This window comes from Diadema setosum, chromosome 6, assembly GCF_964275005.1.
Source record: "Diadema setosum chromosome 6, eeDiaSeto1, whole genome shotgun sequence".
Classification (NCBI taxonomy): Eukaryota; Metazoa; Echinodermata; class Echinoidea; order Diadematoida; family Diadematidae; genus Diadema; species Diadema setosum.
The window spans coordinates 19,545,466-19,571,478 of NC_092690.1; the positions used below are offsets into that span (position 1 = coordinate 19,545,466).

The 26,013-nt window shown below is 38.9% G+C and overlaps 2 protein-coding genes across 4 annotated transcripts in view; one reads left to right on the forward strand and one right to left on the reverse strand.

Moving 5' to 3' along the window:
• Positions 1–354: 354 nt before the first annotated feature.
• Positions 355–20,722, forward strand: LOC140229462 (prenylated Rab acceptor protein 1-like). 3 transcript variants are annotated; one of them, XM_072309717.1, is made up of 6 exons: positions 355–602; positions 7,654–7,863; positions 9,092–9,189; positions 9,730–9,831; positions 15,731–15,844; positions 17,754–20,722. In XM_072309717.1, the coding sequence occupies exons 1-5, from the start codon at positions 466–468 to the stop codon at positions 15,817–15,819; spliced, it is 636 nt and encodes a 211-aa protein (XP_072165818.1). In that variant the 5' UTR covers positions 355–465; the 3' UTR covers positions 15,820–15,844; positions 17,754–20,722. The 3 variants fall into 3 exon arrangements, with proteins under 3 accessions (XP_072165818.1, XP_072165816.1, XP_072165817.1); XM_072309715.1 differs by having other exon boundaries at positions 15,731–15,815; XM_072309716.1 differs by lacking the exon at positions 355–602 and adding an exon at positions 4,706–4,902 and having other exon boundaries at positions 15,731–15,815.
• A 2,224-nt stretch (positions 20,723–22,946) lies between these two features.
• The window catches only part of LOC140229615 (octopamine receptor beta-2R-like), a 51,393-nt gene continuing 48,326 nt past the window's right edge, over positions 22,947–26,013 (reverse strand). The window contains exons 7-8 of the mRNA XM_072309862.1: positions 24,337–25,018; positions 22,947–23,221 (exon numbers count right to left, since the gene is read on the reverse strand). Coding sequence (XP_072165963.1) covers positions 22,947–23,221; positions 24,337–25,018 — 957 coding nt within the window. The remainder of the gene's footprint in view (positions 23,222–24,336; positions 25,019–26,013) is intronic.

A 26,013-nucleotide genomic window follows, 5' to 3' on the forward strand; every position in this document is an offset into this window, starting at 1 on the left:
TATGCTATGCTAGCTGCTAGCGAGGGGTAGAGCTACTGTGGGAAACTGTGTGTTACCGATTTAGGCCACTGGAGGTCCGTATTGCATATAATTGTAATATTTTAATTTGATGAAATATTTAGTCACTGTTTAACAATAAAATTAACAAAACTGCAAAAAATTATATTTTTTTAATCCTCTTTAATCAAAATCTAATCATAACAAGCAAAAATGTAATATTATTGTGGCATTCTCTAAAGATAAAATTGGCAAGGGTTGCTGCGTATGGAAATAACAAATTACGTCACTGTGTTTACAAATGACATCACACCGACACGTGGAGGTCGCTGTTCACAATCACAATTAACTGATCAAAATAATAGTGCATTCTAAAACAGAAGGAGAAACTATGACCAGCCGTTGTTGTCAAAGGTATGAATAGCTGACAGCAAAAGGAAAGATGGGCAGACAGAAAAGAAAGATTAGATGATGGATTTTTCATCAAAATACCACAATATGAGAAGATGGAACAATATGAAGCTGCGGAAGAGACAAAAATGTCGAGACAGAAACCGCACGTCACAAGAAAGACAAGAAAGTGCTCAGAAACTTGAAGTATTAAGGTAGGCAGGTGTAACAACGGGGGGGGGGGGGGGTTCCAGCTTGTACAGGATAGTCTAAAACATGTTTGAAATTGTAGCGAAACAATATCCGACATATGATTTATTCAAGGAAAATAAAAGGGGTTTCGTGATTGAGAGGCGTGCCAGGACTTCCACATTTCTATTGTAGAATCTAGGGACTTCAGCTTAACTTCGTAAGGTCATCTTGATCATAATATCAACAGTAGTTTTTCACTACCCATAACATGGACACTACAGTAGGCGCCTATGCAATGTTTTTACATTCAGAATGAGGTAATAAACGTCATTCAAATAACAAGGAAATTATATTTTTGTAATCTAGAGTAATACTCTTGTCAGTTGCGACATGGTGCCATACCGTGGCATGCAGGGACAGATTATATTCATCAATAAAACAGCTAATGAACATCATGTGTGCTTAGTCTCAGTTAGAAATCAAGCAGGACTTACTCGCAAGTGCTGTTGGCATTGGGTGCTGTTCGTTATTCCGAAGGTTCGATATTCCGAAGGTTCGTTATTCCGAAGGTTCTCTAATCCGAAACACACAAATTCCCTATACCTAGAGGTTCGTCAATCCGAAAATGAATAAGGGTTCGTTAATCCGAACATTTGTGGCGTTATTCCGAAGGTTCGTTATTCCGAAGATTTGTTCATCCGAAAATGAAATTCGGAAAAACAAACCTTCGGAATAACGAATCTTCGGACTGAAGAGCCTTCGGAATAACGAAACTTCGGAATAACGAGCTGTAACCGTTGGCATTGACATCTGATTGGGCATTTTCATCAATGAATAAAACGGCCCCTGTCGCAAATCATAATATTATGCACCCTGTACAAGGCCTGTTGCAAACAGGGTTGTTTACTCTAGTGTTCGAAGTAAGACGTCACAGAAGCTATAATGACGAAATAATATCACTGGAACTTGCCTAAAAAAAACCTGTCACATTAGGTTACTGTGCATTCGATAACATATTTGTAGTTGTACGTATAGTTAGCGTTGTGTCTATCAATTTGTTTTTCTTCTTAACAGTAACAGCAATAATTTTCCCCCGAATTCTTTATATACTTTTTTTTTTAATCCTTAATCTCGATTTTCTATGGATTAAACAGATATGCTGCGGTCGCTCAATTTCAGAAACTTATTTTAATGGATAGGCCCAGATATAATTATAATGACACGACTAAACCGTGATATAATGCAGGACAGCATAACCAGCACAAAAGATGTATTAGTAACCCTTTAGCGGTAAAGTAACAAGTTTCTTTTAACCAATGAAATAGTACTACACACACACAAAAAAAACAACATTACAATACAAGTTGTGCCGCCTTATTTGATATAAATCGACAATGAAGATGACAATGAAATTGACACTGAAATGAATTTATTTCAAATGTGTTAACACACATCCACGTTTAAGCATAGGTCCTTTGTCATAATAGATGCAATGTGTCATCTTGTGATACTTATTAGTGTAATCATAATCAACAGCTGGGGTTGGGATACACAGTACAGTTTGCATCTTGTTTGGAATCACTCTTTGTCCTTTACTTGGTTTATAATTTATTCGATGATAACATTTATTTCTGCGTACTTTGAGGGCTGACTGATGTATTGATTGATGAACTGTTGGTGACACTGTCTACTAAGTCCCCCAGGCACGCAATTAAGGGTTAAAAACTCTTCATCACGAATATTGTGTGTCAAATATAACCTTCTGAACAGTATCTAATTTTGATTAGTACAGATTCGTTCTATTATCACGAAAGAGTTGTTTCATTCGTGAGTAGAAGAAAAGTTCGCATTATTTTTCAGCAATCAGTTGCGTACTAACAATCGTAGATGCCAGATAAAAGTCATAGAATTGTGTTACTTCTTTAGATTTCTTTTTCCTCTAATTTTGCTGCTTTTTAAGCAACATTTTAGACATCATCCTCTCTCTTATCTGATATTTTTCTTCGTTATCTTCCATCATCAATAGTATTTCGACAATCTTAGAGATTATAATGCTAACTTGATGATCATTATATCATCACTGCAGACGAGTAAAGCATAGGTCTTACGTCAAGAATATAGTATCGATGTGATGCATGAGTGCTTTGTAATCATAACAACTGGGGCGGGGATGCACAAGAAGTTAACTGTTATGTTTTGCATCTGAGTTTGAAATGTTTTTTTTTTTTCCTTCGGTCATAAGAACCTCTTCATCTGTCAAATTTCTTGGCATGTGACAGGTAGGCTATCTCTTGGAGTAATTATTGTAAACGAAATTCAACATAAATGAACAGACATGCATGGATTTAGTGCGTTATACCATTACAGAACGACTCTCTCCATCGTTTGCTTCACCATGCAAACCTTCAAAGAACACATTTTCTCGTGCATATTACGTATTTGGATACACTGCTCGCACAAACAGTCCAGAAAGTCAGGAAGAATAGGTTTGCCTTATTTTCAGTTCGGATCCTTCACAAAAAACATTTTCGATTAACAGAATCATGAAATTGCATGGTCATTAATAGAATGCAGAACTAGATTGGGTTCATTGGGTGCGTTCAAATTCGGTTAGAAATACTGGTAGGTCCTAAATGAAATCCTTAAGACTTTGGTGAAATGAAGGGGGTGGTACTACAGATGTAATTGAAAAGTGATACATAGTGAAAGAGAAACAATCACCATGACTTTCATAAACGACAAGAAATATAAAGTAATCTGCTTTAGAAACAAAACAAAACATGGCTTCCATATGGTCTTAATGGATGGCCAGCGGTAAGGCACAGCAATAACACTATTTAAATTTTCACAAAGAAATTCAAAATATCCACTCAGCTGGTCAGTAGGCCCTGTCAAGTAGGCTATTATTATTATTATTATTATTATTATTATTATTATTATCATTATTATTATTATTATTATTATTATTATTATTATTATTATTATTATTATTATTATTATTATTATTATTATTATTACTATAATCATTGATCGTCAAAATCATTATTCACAAGTTTACCAAACCGATCGCGACTGGAGCTATGATCATAATTGCTTGTATTCAGGAGAGTTATGTGTCATTGTCATCACTATTGTTATCACTACGGTAACTTTCATACTTTTATTATCATCACGATTATCGTCGTTGTCATAAAAATTATTATACATGTACACTGTATTGAATATTTCATTCCAAAGCAGAATGCTACCAAAAGTCAATCTACGGGAGTCTTATGCACGAAGCTGCTAATTCTATGCAACAGTGATTTATAGTGATTTATTATAAGTGTTGCGACTAGAGGGCTATATGTTTGTCTTTTGTTAGAGTAGATTGATAATTTTATTCTATTTGCAAGAATAAGATTAAAAAAAAAAATAAGTAGGCCTACCTTGACCTTGATGAGATAATCCCTAAAGCAGTAGGTCTACTTTCCGAACTAAACTGGTCGATGGGATGTACTGTGACAGTTACAGGTGATCATGATGGTGCAGAAAATAATATGTACATCATAGACAAGTAAACTTCATAGAAATATGTCCTCATTAAATTGAAAACAAAAACAAAACAAAACAAAACAAAACAGAAAGAACATTCCTACCAAGGGGTTGCTCTATAGCTGATAGAATCTCTTTGATGCAGTCAATTTTGTACTATACAGCGTTTGTTATTATAATCTTGAGGAGGACGTGAATACACACATTATTTCACGAAATGTTGCTTTTTACATATCAATCTGCTTTTGAAGGTAGTAAAATCCTCTGAGGCAATAAAAGAAAAGATGAAACATATTGATTATAATAAAGCAAATAATGTGGTTGGCAAGATTTTTCTTTCAACAAGATTTTTCTTTCAACAATGATATTGCCAAAAGTCGTGGGTAGTCAACTAAGGTCGAACGCGTGTATAACGCCATCTACTGGCAAGTCAAACTGACCACGCAAATTAGCTTTACTACCAGGCGTTAAAGGATATTTCGCCAAAAACCTCGAAGCCATTTCATGCGCAATGCAATGCGTCTACATAAAATAATCAAAACAACTCAGCCTTGACACAAACACGTAGTGAATCATCTGTGAACTTGTTGCGTTGGCAAAAGGAGAATAAGCGGCCCACCCATTTGAAACTTTTACTTCGAATTCGCTGACACTGTAAATGGCCGAGGAAAAACCTCAGCTAGCTGAAGAGGTTAAGGTAGAGCCAGAACTAGGAGAGACGGAAGAAATGATGAAAGACGTGCAGTTAGAAGGAAATATGGACGTCCCGAGCGTGCTGCAAAAGACAGGGTAGGTAGGCAGAGTCGGATCGGGTGCTATGTGTAACGTTAGTGCAGTGCAGTGCACGGTATCCGCGATGTAAATACCGCTGGCACTGCGCATTGTGTGTTGAGTGGTGTACTAGGTCCTAGTACTAGGCTACTAAAATGCCACGACTCAACTGTGTACAGTGCAGTAAAAAACGTTTTGTTAGTCAATTCATGCAGTGGTAGTAAGTAGGGACAAGCGTACTCACCAAGGCAATGACTAACAAGTTAAAATTTATTCTGTCTGCTATAAAGCCAAAGGGTAAAGGCATTTGTTTGTTTGTCTGTCTGTGTCGGTGGAAGTGTGTGCCAAATAACTCGACCGGTCAAAAAGTTGTGAACAGATTTGAGTGAAAGCTACACTGGTAACACTAGTATAGCACTAACTAGACACAGCCCTGTCGCTGTACACAAGTGTCGCGACAGGGCTGTACCGACTTGAGGCAACGTAATCTTTAAATTCTGGGGCGCCATAGTAGAGTCTAGATCTATTCCGAATTTACTTGAGTAAGAACCCCAATTTTCGGACGGCCTCTAATATCCGGACACTTACCACTTATCATAAGCCAGCAAATTATACTGTCACGACACACGGATATCACATCATTTCACATAGGCCTACTGGCACACTCATTCGCCACAGGAAAGTGCCTGAGTCACCTCCAAAAATCCATCTAAAATCCCAAATTTTGCCGTAAAAAGTGCAGAATCGCCGACACTTTTCCAAAACGCGCTTGAATTACTTGGTAGGTCCCATGTAAAGAATCGGGGTCGCCGAAAAAGCACTAAAAATTGAAATATTACGCTGTTCTGTTGCGAGATTTTTAGCTTATCACAAGCTCAGAGTGTGATGGTACAATGTATCCTCAAAAACACACACACAATAAAACGAAATCTCGGTACGTGCCGATGCAGTGAAGAAATGTACAGGGGCTGAATGCGAGTGCAGAGTCCCCAAAATTCGGACATGAATGGGCGCCGCAACGTCCCCGATGCAACCTTGCGCCAACAAGGTATGGCCCGCAGGGATTTTTCAGCAGCCTTGTATGCGTATTGGCATTGCGCGCGTGTCCGAATTTTGGAGCGGCTGTCCGACTCTTGGGGAATTGACATGGTGATAATATTTGGGGATTTTGTGAAATTTTATGATCTGTTTAACAAAATCAATATTGGGAAAAAGTAGGTTGATATATTTAACATACATTATTATAGATATAATTTTGTAGAGTATTATTTTAGTTGAACAAATATTGCAAAAAAGCTTAAGTGTCTGAAAATTAGGGCTTTTACTCTACACCATATATATTTGTTACTCAGACTTTGTAAAATGAAAACTTTATCTATTTAGCTTCCGTCTTTAGCTATCGATATTGATATACATGTACATGTACAGATCAGAACTTGCCGAAAATGAAGCCTTTTTTAATTGTATATGCCGCAGAAATCGCAGAAATGATTTGAAATGTCGGCGCAGCTCTGCAAAATGGTGGGCAAAGGAGGCGCTGTTGACCGTGCAGGCGTACAAACTCTAGCAGTGCAATTTGCATCGTTCAAAGCTGGGAAAGATTTTTATAAAAAATTGAATTGCCCAACGATGATCACAGTGCCATTCCGGGTTGACTTTTTGCTCAGTGTATGTTGTGTAAGGGCTCACTATGGACTGATATACCATGCTCATAGTCCAAGCATTTCAATTCATATGAGTGATTCGTAAAATTTGTGATGAGAATTAGAAATTTTCAACAGTTTTGTTGTTGTGTGGCCATGTTCGAGGATCATAGTACGTAGATCTGTGTAGTATCACAGTCCGTCTGACGCCGTGCGCACGGCATCTGGTTGGGCTACACTAGCACTAACTAGTAAGAGTAACGGTAACAGTGCAATAGAATCTATCACAAATCTGACAAATAGTTATGTCTGTTACACGAAAGGCTGAGAATGACACAAGGAACAAATGATTAAATTTTGGGAGTGTTCTGGGAATTTTAATGGATTTTATGAAGGATTTTCGATATTTTGACAGGTGGGGTCTGGTCGGGCTACATAGTTGCTATGCTGTGATGATGTGGTTAAGCGAATATGATCGTATGTAGATCACACGTACATCTGAAATAGTAAATGGTTAACAATAACAGAACCCACAAATTTACAGCTGTACCTTAAAATTGTCTAGATCCTGTGTTAAGATTTTAATAGTCTACTAATTGTGGGCTTAACTTTTTTTTTGCAGCTTCAAGTTAAAGCACCTTAAGTTTTGTACTTTTTACAACTTATTTGCCCCTCTATCCACTGCTTCACAATATTCTGCTGTGGTAGCTGGTAACTAACGGTAACAAATAAACACTTCAGTAGTCTAATTATATTTTGTGCTGGCTGTGTGGTTTACATTGCAGTTAGATGTCTACTGAGAACATGGCCATGGGCATTGTGTATTGTGTATTGTATTCTTTTTTTTGACAAGAGACTTATTAATCAAGACGAACAGTGTACATACCATTCAATCCATTAGTAGTGTTTGATATACAATGTATGTGAAAATTATCTGACTTGAAGTTCATTTTTTCTATGAAACACTGTATCTGTATCTTTACTTTAGCTCCAATACTAATATCTTCAGAGAGTGTATGTACAATGTAGCAAATCAGTGTTGTAGGGATTTTGCACGAACCTACAAAAACCTGACAGTGTTTGAGTGGAGACCTACAACAATAATTTACATTTCAACGTGTTGCAGGGTTGCAGCCATGAGCCTGTCTGGTACCTCGCTGCGTGAGTGGTTTTCGGCGCGGAGGCAAACCATCCAGCCCTGGGGCCAGTTCCTCAGCATGGCTCGTTTCACCAAGCCAAATTCAGTGGCAACGGCAGGGTCAAGGGTTGTCAAGAACATTGAGCATTTCCAGAGCAACTACGTGTTTGTATTCCTGATACTGGCCATATACTGCATGTGAGTATGATAGACAGGCTTTAGAGTTTAATTCTCACAAATTATTTTACCAGGACTGAAGAGGAGGAGGTTCAAAACGTAATATCTTAGTGAAATGAGGATGAAAATAACTAAGAATTGTGGGTAATTATGAAGATTCAAGGAGTATGTCTTCCTTTATAGTCACCTTTGAAAATATTGTGCAGACCTGTGCATCTCGGTGACACAACATTGATATTACAATTTTTTGTATCTGGATATCATTATGCTGTGCTTCATACACAGACATAGTTCAGTGATATCTTTTTCTTTAACTATGTGTATGCCTTTTTTTTTCTTTTTTTTTTGTTTTTTTTTTGCTATTGAGACCTTTTTGTAGAAAGTAAGATGTAAGTGATATGAATGTCATTATCAAAACAGCTACAGAGCACATGTAGTTGTGTTCATGTAGTTTTGATCTTTATTCAGTGACAAAACCAATGATACCCAGGGGATACCATATTACATGATAGGTCTTTTTTTTTTTCTTTACTGCAACAGGGGGGGGGGGGTGTTTCATCAATTTAGTCAGCGCTGACAAGTTGTCAGTCTCCGACAATCACCATAGAAACAGTCAGTGACCAGAGCTTCTTAACCAATCAAAACCAAGGATTTTACTGAAATTGTCAGTGACAGACAACTTGTCAGTGCTGACTACATTGATGAAACACCCCCCTGATTAACAAATTATCCTACATTGAAGTAAATAAGCACCAACTTAGTATTTTAGTAGCAGCCATGATAAAAATCATGGTCAAAACAACTTGATGCAACAGTTTCATTAATTTGAACATTTTTTTTATTTTATTTTTGCAATACCTGTGCATGCTTCTGTAAATTTATTGTTGATAATTTGTCTCCGTATCTTTATTTCTTTTTTGTATGTTTGAAATATCAGCATGTCTTGTGTGAAATCCAATCAAAGATTGAGAATTCTTGAACTTGCAAGAATAATCAAATCTTTCTACACCAGTTGAGGTGTGACTATTTTGAACTGATCTTAGTGCTGCAGCTGATGATCATGTCAGTAGCTACATGTACATGATAATGATAATAATGATAATTGACGATGTTGATAATTTAAATAATTATGTGGTATGACTTGTTAAAGAGATAAGGTGGTTGTAAATGGATATTGGTGCAACCAGAAAGTAATTTTGGTGATCTTCATTTCCTGTTCTCATCAATTATGATGTCACACTGCCCATAGACTGACCTCACCTATGCTCCTGATAGCCCTGGGTGGACTCTTTGGTGCCTGCTACTACATCAGCGTCAAAAACCAGAACAGGAAACTCAAGATTGGCAGTAAGTAACACAATAGAATTGTGATAAGAAGTTTGATAATTGTTCAAATCATAGTGAGACCTGAGAACAGAATGATTCCCCAGCATTAGGAAAACATGCTCAGTAATTGAGTCCGAGTGTGATTATAAAATAAGAATCACAAAGACTTTAGTGTGTTGATGACCAAATCAGATGTGGTTTACCATGCAGGAGTTGACTTTGAAGAAGACCAAATCTTTCCTAGTTGTTGCCTCTTGTTCTAAGTGCCTCTTGCGAAATACAAAAATAAGAGGAGCTACATTTCAGTCCAAGCAAGAATAAATTCAGCATAGTGTGTTTCTGTAGTTTTTCTAATTTTAAATGGATTTTACTTAGGTGAAGGTGACTACATTAGGTAAATTGTTGTATGTATCTGTTGACAACTCTCTGATTTTATTGCACCTTCCCTAAGGGGGCCCAAGGCCTTGTGCTTGGGCTATGAAATGTAATCCTTTGATGGTATGGATGCTGCAGTGACTGCCCGAGCATTGTTAACTGTACGCCCCCATCTTGTTCTTGCAGGCTATGAGCTGACGTTGGCACAGCAGTATGGAGCAGTGGCCCTCCTCTCCTTTCCCTTGTTCTTCCTGGTGGGAGGCGGCTCGGCAATCTTCTGGGTTATAGGTAGGTCCCAGACAGAACTTACTCCAGCATGAACATAGGAAATAGCATTCAGAACCAAAGTACAGTACCCCAAGCAGGAAAATATTTCTAGAGTTTTAGTATTTAGATAACTATATCTCCCACTAACCCCGGGGTGCTCCTTGTACACAGCGTTCGGGCTGTGTTTCGCAGTTAATCTCCCACCTTATTTAGAGGGGATCTCCGGATGATTTTCAGACTTTTACATTTGAACAACTATGAATTAGTTAACTCTTTATGTGCCATGCTCGCACGCCCGACTCAATCGACAGCGTGCCAACTTCGCACATTCTGCTCAAATGCACAAACCCGCACAAACCGATCGATAAATCGCCAAATGTCACAGTACAATGAACACGTTTCTTTCGATTCATTCCTGTCACGTGTAGGTGGTATTATATGTGGTGTTTGACTATCAATGATTGTTCCCTTCTGGAGTTGCAAGTAAAATGCTACGTTTCTGTCACTGTTTTGTGTGCAAAAATCAGTCCTTTACAATAATGTAGCTACTGGTCGAAGCAATCACAGATTTGTTGTACAATTTACATCAAAAACAAAGCATGGCATTTCCTCTAAATGTTGCGCCTTACATGTCCAGGGTAACAAAAGTCTATAAAAGCGACATAGATTTGAAAAACACAATCCTTTCCCACAGCATAACTACGTTGCAGTCTCAGAATAATGTGGCACACAGGGGGTTTATATCATGGCACATAAACAGTTAAACTGAGTGTAGAGTTTCAGAATTTGTAGTGATTTGGATAAGGAATGACTATATTTTCAAAATTTATCACAAATTGCAATGAACATGGATGATGGCATGGCAGCCTCGCCATAAGAATGCATGAGTTGGGGCTTGAGGAAGCAGAAGAAAAGAAGGCATGCATAGGCTCTTCACAGGTGAACTTATTGAGAAAGCAGTATTGTATGAAAGTGCACTACATTCCTGAAATATGTGAGGCTCTGATGTTATTAACACTGTTCAGTGTAATTTGTTTAAGATTTTCAGAGTATTGGTTTCTCTGCTCAAGGACCACAATAAATTCCACGAATCTATGCATTGTACATAGAGCTGTCGATTTATGTATTACATGATGTGAAATTATGAAAATTGTCTGGAATGCCCCTTTAATGGGTAATCTGGGCAAGGGCCCCATACTGTTTGACGGGCTATTGCCACCAGGCCAGTTCTTACTACTTGCCAAACAGTAAGTTTTACTTGCCGTTGGCAAGCAGGCATGTAGTGCTTGTGGCACTGTGATTCTGTGGTGCGCAGAAACAATGACATAAAAATATAATATGGGGAGAGTTCAAGAATTTTGTAGAAGTGCTCATACTGTATCTGCAACATTTCAAAAAGTGATGTTCACTGCCATAGGCCCAGTGGGAAAGATGAAAAGCATGCAAGTTTGGGATTTTCCAGTATATGTTGATAGAGTGTGGAACTTTCATCTGTGCTAAAGAGATTGAAGGGGCATTCCAGACGATATTCATAATTTCGCATCATGTGGTACATAAATCGACAGCTCCATGGATTCATTTGTGGAATTTATTGTGGTCCTTGAGTAGAGAAAACAATTCTCTGAAAAATCTTAAACAAACTACACCGAACAATGTTAATGACATAGGAACCTCACATTTTAAAAAAAATGTAGCAGTGTAACTCCATTACAATACCGCTTGCTCAACAAGTTCACCTGTGTGGAATCTATGCATGCCTTCTTTTTTTTTTCTGCTTCCTTGAGCCCCGTGCTCGTGCATTCTTATGGTAAGGCTGCCATGTCATCATCCTTGTTCATTGCAATTTGTTATAAATTTTGAAAACATTCTTATTCCTCATCCCAATCACTATAACTTCTGAAACTCTGTACTTAGTATAACTAATTATACCCCCTCCAAACGAAGTTTGAAGGGGGTATAGGAATCAGCGGACGGTCGGGCGGTCGGGCGGGCGGTCGGGCGGTCGGTCCGTTGCAAATCTTGCGTCGCGAACTACTTCCTCAGTTTTCAACCGATTCCCATAAAACTTGGCACAGATGTGTGCCTTGGGTTGTAGATGTGCAAGACGTATTTTTTGACAGTACCCAAAAGTACGTTGCCATGGTAACGGCATATTATGGGCAAAAATGGGTACAAATCTTGTGTCGCGAACTCCTCCCACAGTTTTTGATCAATTTTTTTGAAATTAGGTACAGATGTTCATCTGAATATGTTAATGTGCAAGACACATATTTCCGTAGTTGCAAAAAGTGCGTTGCCATGGTAACGGCATGTTATTGGTAAAATATAGGGCAAAATGCTTCATGGCAAAACTGCTTCATCAGTGTTCTTCCAATTCTCAAGGAATTCATATTGAATGTTTGTCTTAGGATATAGGTCAGCATGACACATTTCTTGACAGTGACAAAAAGTATGTTGCCATGGTAACAGCTCACATATTATGAGCCAAAATGATGGAAAATTTTGTGTTGCAAATCACTTCCTCAGTTTTTGCCCAGTTTCCATGAAAATTGGTACAGATGTGTGCCTTTGGTTGTAGATGTGCAAGACGCATTTTTTGACAGTACCCGAAAGTACGTTGCCATGGTAACGGCATATTAATGGCAGAAGATCAAGGAAAGATTTTGCGGATTTAACTACTTCCTCAGTTTTTTGACCAAAGCTTATGAAATGTGGCACACACCTTGATCTTGGTGGGAAGATGTGGAAGACATATTTTTCGGTCGTGTCGGAAGCTGCGTTGCCATGGTAACGGCATATAAATGGCAGAAGATCAAGGAAAGATCTTGCGGATTGAACTACTTCCTCTGTATTCGACTGAAGCTCATGAAATGTGGCACACACATTGGTCTTGGTGGGAAGATGTGCAAGACATATTTTTTGGACGTGTCGGAAGCTGCGTTGCCATGGTAACGGCATATTAATGGCGGAAGATCAAGGAAAGATCTTGTGGATTGAACTACTTCCTCAGTTTTTGACAAAAGCTTATGAAATGTGGCACACACAATAGTCTTGGTGGGAAGATGTGCAAGACATATTTTTCGGACGTGTCGGAAGCTGCGTTGCCATGGTAACGGCATTTAAATGGCAGAAGATCAAGTAAAGATCATTCCTTGGGTAAGACTGTCGTCACGGGGCGGGGGTATTAATCACCTTCAGTGATATTTCTAGTTTATAGTTGTTCAAATTGAAGGTCTTAAAATCATGCGGAGGTCTCCTTTAACCCTATGTGTGGCCAGGCCTTTTGACTGTAATAGCTCACCAAGCTTTTTCATCACCATTCAGCAATCCATTCAAACTTGACTTACAATGTATTTGAAGAGTAGCAAGCCCACTCTGGAGAAACAATGTGCCTCAGTCCAACACCAATGTCATATCATTGATATGAGAAGGATTAGGAGGATGAAGTGAATCTATGCATATTGGCGATTACTGTAGTATCCAGACACGTGAGCCAGTTGGTGAAAAAGTCGCTGCAGTTAACATCCCAAAAAGCGAACAAAGTACAATTGGGATTATCAAAGAGGGTTGACCTTGTGTTGACCACCACACAGCGATTGTGAAGCTAACAAGAAATAATGGCTGCGGCCTTATGTTGTCTTTTAACTATGGGCATGTCCTTCTGTTGTGTAGATGCATTGAGCCCCCATCTCCTTTTTTTTTTTTTTGTTGTTGTTGTTGTATGTAATAAAATTGTGGACCAAAGGCTGTCCAGCCTATGTGCTCGTTGTTACATTTTTTTTTTTTTTTCCCCCCAGTTTATTTCTATTGTTAGTAGTCAGAGGGTGGAATATAGCAGACAAGAGAATGTTCAGTTTTTATAGTCTGGTAACTAAAATATACTTCAGTACAGTCAGTGTAGTTATATTTTCCTTTTTTTTTTTTTGGTCACATACACATAGTTAAGTTCAAATGCAGACACCCACACATATAACGTGGACATTACAAATAAACTTTAGAGGTGTCATTTCAGTGCTTGAAGGTGATTGGTGAGAAAACAGCAATACAGTTACTGTTACCATGGACAAAGCATTGTGGAAAAATAACAACAACACAAAACTGAGAAGTAACTATTTTTTTCACCACTCCTAGAGGTCACTTTTGCTGCCTGCTTGATCACGCATGAATGCATAATATTGTCCTTATGACCTTTAAGGATTATTTCAATCATGAAGAAAGAAAAGATTGCACCACTTTAGGCCTGCTCTGTGGCAGTTTCATTTGAATGCGTCATTCATCCATGGAAAAATCCTTCGTCTATGGTACAGTGTGTCAACCATACCATTTCAGAATATAAGTGCGTCCACTGTGGTTTATGTTAGCATAACCTGAGGTTCTACTAGAGGCGTTGCAAGGAATACTATTGTAATTATAGACCATGGCACCTGTACTCTTCGGAATAATTTTTCTGGGTAAGTTAAGAAAAAAAAAAGAAGAAGAAGGAAACTATGTATTCTGTTCAGCTCATACAAGGAAAGATTTGAAGTACAGTAAACCTCGCATGAGTCGAAGCTCTCGGGACTGACAAAAATGCGTCGACTTAAGTGAAATTCGACTCTCGCGAGAGTCGATTTTTTTTTCGACTCACAGTTATGTACATGTATTATAGTACATTTGCATGCACGTGTGTGTGTGTGTGTGTGTGTGTGCGTGCGTGTGTGCGTTTGCATTCAAATTTGTCTGTTCTTGAAGATAATGTTCTTATTTTGTTCTAAATTGAACATGGAATTTGTATCAATACTAGTAGTTAAACGTAGTTCTGAGAAAGTCTACGCTAATGTGGCAATGTGCATGTGCTATGTCTATGGTGCAACATAGGTATAGCCATCTCTGTCAACCTACCCTGAGACAAACACTCTCCCAGGCCCATCCCACCTCCATTGAACAAAACTATACAGCCAGCCGGGCACGCACAAACAAGCTCCGCCCATAGTACTTGGCCTGTCACTAAAGTATTAAAGCAGCGATTGGTTGACCAAGGAGTTCTGGCTTGATATGGATAAAGTATGGATGTGCTGTGTGTATGGATAAAGTACAGTGTATATGGATCGATGTGCTGTGTGTATACATGTATATATGTGTATGTATTCGACATGCGTGCAGAGCGGTACGGTGAGTGTGCATGCTTACCTGCAGCAGGCCAGGGACGGGGTTCTGCGACATGCCGATTTTTTTGTTCTCCTCTAAATGTAATGAGAATGCCAGACAAATCTTCTTCGGCTCAAGTGATGTAAACTACGTGTATTTTGTACAAAAGGGACTGAATGTTTTACTTCGACACAGCCGAAATTCGACTCTTGTACTTCGACTTATCCAAATATTTCTTAGAGAAAATACATAGGGAAAAATCGGGACTTTTTATTTTACTTCGAGTTAAGTGATTTTCGACTCACTCGACATCGACTTATCCGAGGTTTACTGTATTAACCTGTTGAGGATGGGCAGATTTTGCAGTAGGACCTGACAAGCATTTCCCATAGACATCTGCCTGAGTATACTCGAGACTAGTCTTCAATGGGTTAACTTGTTTGGAATGCAGTGACATGTATGGTACGTATGGCATACTTGCCAACTAGTAAGATTTTATCAGATTCAGTAAGATTTTTTACGTTAAAAATAGCAAAATCAGATCTTCTGTCAGAGAAATCAGATTTTTAAAAAATATTTAGATATACCTTTCATGTGTATTTTCTGAAGATTTGACCGAAAGTAAGATTTTTAACTTCAGTTTGCATATATAAAATAAGATTTTTGCAATCCACAAGTAAGATATTTCGTCTTGAAATGTTGGCAGGTATGGTATGGGTGTCTCTTTACAGTGATATGGTGAAGTTGGTTGAGTCATTTCTTTCATATCCCTCTCATTCTCTCTCCCTCACAGGTGCCTCATTCTTCTTCATCATGCTCCACGCCGTGTTCTACAACCCTGCTAGCCCTCAGATAGACGAGATACAGATGGAAGAAGTGTAAGAGAGAGGAGCCGTGTTTAGAAACGGTGCAGAGCTCATTGCATATATAGACCCTTTCCTAAAGTTAGGAAAGCCTTCGTAGTTCATTCATTGACAAGTATGACACAAGGCCTGTAGATGTAGTATTGAAAAGACTGTGTCCATATATGGAATGTTTAAGTCACGGACATCTGACATTATACAGTGGCGGATCCAGGGGGGGGGGGGGGGGGCACAGCCGGCGCACGCCCCCCTCCCTTTTACTTTTTCGTTAAAAACAAAATGAATAAAAAGAACAAAATGAAATGAAACCCGGAAGTGGCACCAGAAATATTAGTTGCCCCCCCCCCCCCCTTTACATAATTCCTGGATCCGCCCCCTGTTATATGCTTCATACTGATGAAGATGCAATGTAGTCTATGGTGTGCCATAGGTTCCCTGTTAAGTGCTGCGATTTCTGTAAGCTGGTTAAGTGGTTAGTTGTTTGTTTGTGGGTAAATCATTATTGTGTGCAGGTAGTACCTCTCATCAGTAAGAATCATTCATTGAAGCAACATGAAAAAATCTTTAAATATTTGAGATATTGTGACATTGTAATGTCAGTGTGCCGTGCCATGCCACATGGCTTAAACTACAAATTTGTAGAGAGCTGGTTGCTTTCAGCTGAAGAGAAAATACCTGAAGATAGTACTGTAGCATGGTGTATGTTTCAGCTGTGCTTGGCATATCTTTGTGGCTAAGAAACTATTCATGTCCTTGTCAATTTATGTGGCCTTCTGTACATTTGTATTCCATCCACTATTAAGCCAGGTCATTCCACAACTTGAATTATTTTTGTCAAGAAAGTAAGAAAAGGTACAAAGATTAGTGCTAGAGTAGTGTTAAGGTGAAATACGAGTGCTCGTGTGCATTGGATCTCTGCATGTTCATAGTCATGGGGTGGGGGGGGGGGAGGGGCAGAATCAGCCCCCCCCCCTCCTATTTGGCATAGCTACAAGAGCGCAGCTTGTTAAAGAGTTAAATGATTAATTGTGTGGTGGCGGTGTCATGCATCCATCCATTGCTGTCATCAGAATCAAAAGGTCAAGATGATATAAACAATATAGTTGTGCCATTTTCTGCTCTCATAAATACAGGTATAATGCATGAATTCTGTAATTTGCTAATAGACCACTCTGGTAATGTACTCAGATTCTCTGCATGCTTTTTTCACAAGATTTTCCCGTAACAACCTCAAAGCTTGCCGGAAGTGTGCCCTTACTAGCTTGTAGCAACGACTACTGTGAAAGTTGATATTTTTGTGCGACTAATTTTTCACGCTTGGCCTGGTAAGAAGAGTTTTGCATGTTTTTAATTCCGCGGAATTAAGACACCAACAACGGGAACATATGGCAAGCAAAACTATATTGCATGCTTTTATTTTTTGCACTAGTTCCTGGTAGCTCGAAATGCGCGAAAATTTCCACTTTTACAGTAAAAAATATTTCGAATTTTCCTATTTTTTGTAAGAGAAAAAAAATATGTACAATGTATTTTTATTTTATATTTTTGGTGGAATTTTATGCCTCCCCCCCCCCCATGCATCAGTGTCTATTTAATCTGCAGAAATTAGCAGCTCTTCATTACATGTTGTTGTTTAGTGACTCATACCCAGCCCATTTTCCAGTATTCATGAAGTTGGTTTAAATTAAAGCCATGATTTAGATTTGTTTTAGTCGTCCATTGACAGAAATGAGAGTGAAGTGGACATACCTTTCACATTCGTGTGTCATCATGCTGTTATTGTTGGCTGTCTGTTAGTGCACACAATCTGGCAAGTGCATTTACGGCGTAAGAAATTTGCATAAACCATGGACAAGATTTAAAACCAACTTCTCGAATACGGATCATTGTTCAGTCTCTGTCTCACACATGGCTTTCTGTCCCTTACTTGCTCTTCCTTCCTTTTCACCACAGATCATTTGGCAGTGCATGAAGCCCCTCACCAGAAACACCACTTTGCTCACCCGGCTTCAATAATAGAATGGACCCACCCTGCATTGTCGACTCTTAATTCACCTTTACAAAAACAGACCGCTCCATTAACCATCAGAGGGGTGTTACACGTAAGAGCACCTTGCTAACACCGTTGAGAGATGCATGCACAATGCCGAGAGAATTGCAACGAAACATGTTTATCTGCTGAATAAATGAATTATCTATTTTTGTATAGCTGACTGTATATTAGCATCTGTAACACATCTTGTCTTTTATATGTTTTGTCATGTCTGCAAGATATATGTCAATAACACTATTAGTAGGTCATTGTCTTATAGAGGTGATATACACTGATTTCCATAGTTATTTTGCTGTTTATTTAGCAGAAAGTATCAAAATGAGGTATGAAGTGTATGCTTTCTACATCAAAATTATGAGCTCCCATGCATTATGAATGTTGGAACAATGTAATGCCAACAAATTTTTTCCTGTCTATGAATAGTCATAATGTGGTGGTAATAGTCCCAGTCATTATGATTAGCTGAGAGCTGGATGTTTGTCAGTGCTGTTGTTGCTAAGAAAAAGTAGAATTTACGAGTGTTTATCCGCATATTACTTTTGAAGGTATTACTACTACCAAGTTTTTGTTTTCCATTGAAACAAAAGAGGGGAAAAAATAACAATTGTGTAATAAGTGCATACCTGCAAAACACGCCCCATGTCAAAAATTTGATAGTCTATGGGTGCGTTAGAGCGCTCTTGTAAAGCAAACTGAACCGTACCGTACCCATGCCAGAGGAGCACTCGAACGCTCCTAAAGTGTACCGTACCGAACTGGATTCGATATAACCATGTTGTGCATAATTCACACTAATACCTAACGGAACGTGGTATTTTACATTCTGTGTTGTTGGGTGGACTATGGGGTCACCATGACAAAAGCTGACCCGATAGGAAAGTTGACTGCACACCAGAAAGGTCCCTCTTCTAATATTGATTAATACAATGTATTAATAAACAACAGCAATCTTGATTTACCCTTTAAACATGATTATGACATGCTACAGTGAAATATCATCTGGAGTGCAAGAGAATATTAATCAGAGGGGTGAAGGTTGAGATGTGAATTTTCTTCAATTTGTCTCCCTCTACAAATGAGTCCCGTGGTTCCCTTTTTTTTTTTCCATAACATGTTTGTTAAATTACAGATCAGCAGTTGTGATCTTGCCAGTTTCATTTGTAAAGGGAGGCAAACTGATCGATGAAGAAAACTCACATCTCATCATCTGGGGTTTCACAAACATAGAACATAAAGCACCAATCAACAGGAAAAGAGGATTTGTTTGTTTTTAATATATAAGACTTTTCTTCTTTTTTTCCAACATCAGTTGTACAAGTTTGTTGTTTTAGTGCAATTTGGAATGGGGAAACATTGAGATTGCACAATCTAGTGCAAATATTTATATATTTTTTTCTGTCTTTGAAGTCACAACTGATGAACTTCATTTAGTAGTGTTATTCAAATTCCTGAAGTGCATCACCTTTTTGTAATGATGAACATATACTTCTAAATACCAGCATATCACCTTTTTTCTTTTTTAATTTCAGGGGTTGATCAGCATCAAAACTGTCAATTTATTATGTGTTATTATTTCTGCGTGCGTATATGTACAAAGTTTTTAAGTTCTTCTGTACATCCCATTTATTGTATATATACAATGTATGTGGTGTCACTATCTTGTACAGTGTCATATTCTTTTCACAAGTAAAGAAAAAACGGAGAGGTCATTTTATACATATTTATTTGTGAGAAACTTTCTCCTGTGCAAACTCTGACAGCAGTAATGTTATACATGTACATACTTTACATGTGAAATGGGATTGTGATCATGCAGTGAAGATAATGATAGAAATTACAGTATGTATGATGCTTTACTGGGATTTAATATGATGAGTAATGTTTGCCACTTTGGTGGCTTACAAAAGACAAACAAACAAACAAACAAACAAAAACCAGTGCCAAACCAGTGAAGGAGACCTGCCATGTGGCTAGTCCAAGAGGACTGAATGCACTTTGCAGTCACCAACTCATAAATGATGGCCACAGGTTTACGGGCATTTCTGGAGATGATAGTGCCCTCACTGATATGAATCAAATCTCACTTTACTTCTGTAGACTCTCACCTTCATTATACATCCACACGAGTCTAGGGAGAATCAGACTGGTCGCACTTTTTCTTTTCTGTTACTTGTTATTTTCAAAAGCCAAGTTAAGATGAACACAAAAAGTAAAACAAATGATGGTTATCTCCATGCCTGTGGAGACATTCCTTGTAAATTCTTGTGTTTCCTGTTCTTGCGGGCACTGTCATCAAACCGTGAGTCCGAACAGAGTTAGCTAAGCAGTCAAACACAAACTTGCACATGTATTTCAAAGATGTGTGTCTTAGTGTATAGTGTTATGTGCAATTGTGTTACAGTCTACCACTGTACAATGAAATATCAATACGATTATGCGAGATTGTCAGGTTTGAAAGTGAACATAACATATTGCATAGGACTATTACATATTCAGGGAACCTTGTATGTATAATAACCTTAACTCCCTGGCAATTACCTTGTTATATCGGGTTTATCACTACATCGTGGTACACATAAACCAAGAGTATTATAAAGAGTTGGAACCTGTGAATACACATTGTTATAAGAGGGTCTTGCTATGTCAGACATTACTATACAACAATGTCCCACTGTATCGCAACCAGTCCTGTTCCCAATCAAATTTTGATATGCCCATAGACTTTTATTAGACCCATCATTAGGCCATGGGTTGACATGCAGTTCATGGTCCTATAATGTCACATTGACAGTAAAGTAGACTCTACTTCTTTTGAGTCAACAGGGCTGTGTCCCAGGCAGTGAAAGCAGCAACAAAACACTCACCCCCCCCCCCAAAAAAAAATAAATAAATAAAATAAAATAATAATAATAATAATAATAAAAAATAAATAAATAAATAAATAGAAATAAATAAATTGATAAAAATGAATGAATCATAATAATAATGATAATAATAATAATAATGATAATAATAATAATGATTAATGAGAAACTTTAAATTAGGGAAACCCCTAAAAATCAAGGAATTAGAGATGAGGGTTCAAAGAATGGGTTTGATTCTCACCATATTGACCCCAAAATTTGTGCCAAGGATTGTTAGAAATATGATAATTTGAAACTGCACAGTCATAATTATTTGTTAATAATGATAAATTAATAATAATGATAATAATAATAATAATAATTAGACAAATTTGTATAGCACAGCTACTATGTAAATATACTCTACTGTGCTGTGATGTAACAGAGCTCCTGACATTGTTGCTGATTAGACACACACACAAAAACAAATAACAAATTAATCAAAGGCTTCTGAAAAAAGCTAAGTCTAAACAAAGATTTGAAGACAGCAAGTGATGGGGCCTTCCTCATTTTCTCAGGTAATTTATTCCAAAGTTTTGGAGCAACACAACTGAAGGCATGATCCCCCAAAGTTTGAATTTGAAATTGTAGATACAGTGTACATTGTAATGTGAAGGCTTTGAAGGGGCCCGAAGAAACCGTGTGTAGGGGCCTAGCAACCTGTTTTGACGTTATGGTATTACAATTGGATAGAACCGTGAGAACAAGGAAAAGTTGTGCACATGTCTCCTGTGGTGATATTAATTGAAGGTAGCGTGCCACATGTGAAATAACACAAAAGTTGTTCCTCAATTCTTGAACACTGTACTGCGAACATTACAGGGCTGCCAACTCTCACTCATTGAGAGTGAGACTCACTCATTTTGGTCCTTTCTCACTCTAAAACTTTATTTCATTTGCATGCATTTCTATTGATCTCACTCATTTTGACTCCTAAATTATAGCATTGGCCTATGGGAGTCTCACTCTCAACTAGTTTCCAATGTTGGCAGCCCTGACATTAGTTCCTCGGATTACTTGAAAGTACATTTTGTCTCATGTCCGACATTTTTCAGCTGACTTTATATTTTTATTAATTCACTTATTTTGTTTTAGTTTATGAGTTATTCCTTTGATTTGCAGATAAAGGTGGTCTCATTTATACACCATGTTGCCTGACTTTGTTGGAACTCGCATGTATGTTAGACAGAATTTTGTATGGAGTAATTAATGTACAGCTGTACAATAAAATTGTATTCATAGATTATTAAAGTGAGACATTTAATGATATAGCTTACATAAACTGTGTCATACACAACATGGTGGATTCCATTACGTGCTTATTGTGTGTGTGCGGTGTAATTGTCAGGCCAGTGATTATACTGTATTTGTGTCAGTGAGTGAATATCATATGATCGAGGCGACTGGAGAAAAGCAGACCCGATTGGCGATAGGAGGGAAATATCGGATGGCATCATACTCCGGTTCGTTTGGACCCAGCTTGGACGAGGATGAATGTAGGCCCTTATTATCTGTCCATAGAATCAAGTTCAAATCCTCACGGTCGATTGATTGTAGCCGTTAGATTTTCGCGACGCGGATGTTCAAAGGAGAGGGGGGTGGGGAGGGGGGCACCTGGGGGGCATTTCATGAAGGAACTTGTCGGATGAAATATCTGACAAGTCAATTATATCCGACAAGTTTTGAGAAATTCTTTAGTTTGATTGGCTGATTTCTCTGAACTTGTCGGGACATTTTATCCGACAAGTTCCTTCATGAAACGCCCCCCTGTTCTACGCATGCGCAAAATCACTTAATAGGAAAATCGATCTTTCGGCTTCCGAATTTTCACTTGATACGCGTTCTGGACTGTTTTTTTTTTTTTTTTTTTTTTTTGTCCGCGCAATTATTGATGGAGGCACCATTTTACTTTGTTTAGACTGCGTCTCGGCGTAATCTAAAGCTGCAGCTTTGCAACACGACGCGGGGATGGAATGAGGAGATCGGTCAACACAGTTGTCTAAAGCGTCCTCGTCGCAAATCTAAAGCTCCCTATTCTACGTTGCTATGTGACGGTGTGTCATTGGTGCAAAACCAAGTCTTACAAAACACTTCTGTCGCCGGATACACAATGTATTTGTACATTTACTGTCACTACAAGTTGTAAGCCTCCAACCATGCGCTAGTCTTCAAGATTGTTTACACGGCGTTTCATTCTTCCACAATGTCTTGACGAAAGAGAGCATAAAAACGGTCGCGCAAGACCCCACAGTCTACGCGGCAGCCGATGAGGCCCCGATATCGTGCGCGCACTCGACGGTTGATGAAGCAGTAGATGAGGGAATCGAGCGCGGCGTCCGTGTAGCCTATCCACATGCTCAGTACCCCCAGCCAGTGGAAATTGGACGAACGTTCTGGCACAAAGCAGGAATTAATGGTGGAGTAAGGGGCCCAACATACCACGGTGGTTATGACCAGAAGAAGACCTGACGTTTAAAGCAGAAGGGAATTAAATTCAGTGATGTCCAACATGCCATACATAATTATAATTAGTATGCTCTAGTATGACTGGAGTTACAATCACATTTTTTTTTTAAAATCAAAGACCATTCAACATGCTTATAAATTCAATGTTTTAAGGGGCCCAACATACGACGGTGGTTGTGACCAGAGGAAGACCAGAAGTGGATTAAATCCAGTTGATGTCCAACATGGCATATATAATTATTATTGATATGCTCTAGTATAACTGAAGTTACAATCACATTTTTTACCAAAGACCATTCAACATGCTTATGAATTCAATGTTTTGAATTCATAAGTTTCAGTCAATTTTCTTTCATCTAGATCGTTTATGTAGGCCTACTGTGTTATTTTCATTTTCAGGAGAAACAGTAAAAAACAACAACACAGTTTTGACCCCTAAAAACTTTAAATCTTTAAGAAACACAAATGATGTGGAATCATCATTTCGGAAATTTCATATGATTTGTTTTCGTACCAAATACGTGAGATTGAACAGTTTCTGTGAAATATGCTGTTATATTATGAAATCATATTACAGCTGTATTTTCATTAGGCACTTATGGACACGGCTCAGGAAGCCAAAGCCACCACTAGGAAAACAAAAACAAAAAGCAAAACAAAACAATCGTGTTCTAATCACTGGTTTCCGGAACTAAGAAAACATAACTTCAAATGAATTGTCCCCAAGGGGCTGGGGATGGTTTCACTATAATTATGCTGGCCCATCGACTGTACAGGGGGGTGTTTCATCAATTCAGTCAGCGCTGACAAGTTGTCATGATCAGTCTCTGACAATTTCAGCAAAATCCTTGGTTCTGATTGGCTGAGATGCTCTGGTCACTGACTGTTACTATGGTTATTATCAGAGACTGACAACTTGTCAGCGCTGACTAACTTGATGAAACACCCCCCCCCCCCCGATCTCTACCCGAGATCAGTGGTTTTCGGCTGTTTGGTGTCCTAGCGACTTGCGCCCTCTCAAATTAAAACATTAATTTTGAAGAATCAAACGGCCGGATATTTTGTTATGACATCGATCTTCGACTTCGTATCTCTTCAGACTTTATGTACTCACCAATTAAAGTGACGTGCTTCTCGCCGGTCAGCTTTCCAAGGCTCACCCGTATCTGCAAGCGCTTTCGCTTCTTAGCTGTCTTCTCTTGGAGAACAACGGTATCGCGCGATATGACATCGGTAGAACTGTCCTCCGATTGGATTCGTGAGGACGAAGAACCACCTGCCGTTCCCATGGTTACGCTGCTTGTCTCGGGGGCCCCCTCTGCCTCTCCAAGACCATTTGGCTGGCTGACCGTAGTCATGGCGATATTTACGATACCATTGTCGGAGTTACTGGTAGTCTCCAAGATAGAGGAGCTCCTGGCATGCTGCGCGTGACGCTTCAGCTGCAGTTCCTGTCGCCGAAGCAGCCGGATGACGTTGATGTAGCAGAACGCCATGACGGGGACGGTGATCCCGAAGAGAAAGATGAACCAGATCATGTAGAAAGCGCAGTTGGACCACTTGGGCGAGCAGTGGTGCGTATGCGGGTTGTAGACGAAGTCCGACAGGAAATCCACGGCGGGCGGAATGGTGTAAGCTATCGGTAGCGTCCAGGCAAAGACGATAAATCCCAAAGCGCGCTTTCTTGTCGGCGGGAAGCGCATCGACCAGACGACCGTCAGGTAGCGATCGATAGCGATACAGAGAATCGTGGTGAAGTTGCCGAACGTGAAGAGCAGCGCGCCAAATCCATTGAACTGAGAGAGAATAAGTGTAGAAAGCAAGAGTAAGTGTAAGACAAACAATTAAAAACCACCCCTCTTTTGATAACCATTGGTAACAGGATCAGGTATTATTTCATGCAGAACATAATCCCTTTGAAATTTGATGTCTGTTGACGCATTACTATGGATTGTTCGAAGATGATGAACTACTGATCATGACAAAACGAGATAACTCCTCAAGAAATTAGCACACACGGTCGTTTGGAGGTTTCAGTGAAATGTTGTTCCGGGCAAACTACATACGTCATTCATACCCTCCTTGGTATTTATATTTATCATTGTTTAATCTCGTTTCCTGTTTTTATGCCTCCGCCACGAAGTGGTGCCGGAGGCATTATGTTTTCGGGTTGTCCGTCCGTCCGTCCGTCCGTCCGTCCTTCCGTCCGTCCGTCCGTCCTTCCTTCCGTCCGTCCGTCCGTCCGTCCGTCCGTCCTTCCGTCCTTCCGTCCGTCCGTAATGAATTTTGTGGACAAGGTAACTATCGAAACCTGTTGAGGTATTCTAATGAAACTTGGCATGTATGTGTATTAGGGGGTGAAGTTGTGCCTATCAACTTTTGGGTGCACATGCTCAAGGTCAAAGGTCAAAAGGTCAAGGTCAAATACATAAAATTTCACTATTTCCACCATATCTATTGAAAGCCTTAAGATATTTTCTTGAAACTTAGTGTATACATGTATTACCCAATTAAGATTCTCTGGTGAAAGTTTGGGTCATGAGGTCAAAGGTCAAAGGTCAAAAGGTCAGGGTCAAATACATAAAATTTCACTATTTCCACCATATCTATTGAATGCCTGAAGATATTTTCTTGGAACTTAGTGTATACATGTATTACCCAATTAAGATTCTCTGGTGAAAGTTTGGGTCATGAGGTCAAAGGTCAAAGGTCAAAAGGTCAAGTAGAAATATTAAAACTTTTTTTTTTCTCTGTACCTTGGAAAATTGTTCAAGGTATCTTCATGGAACAT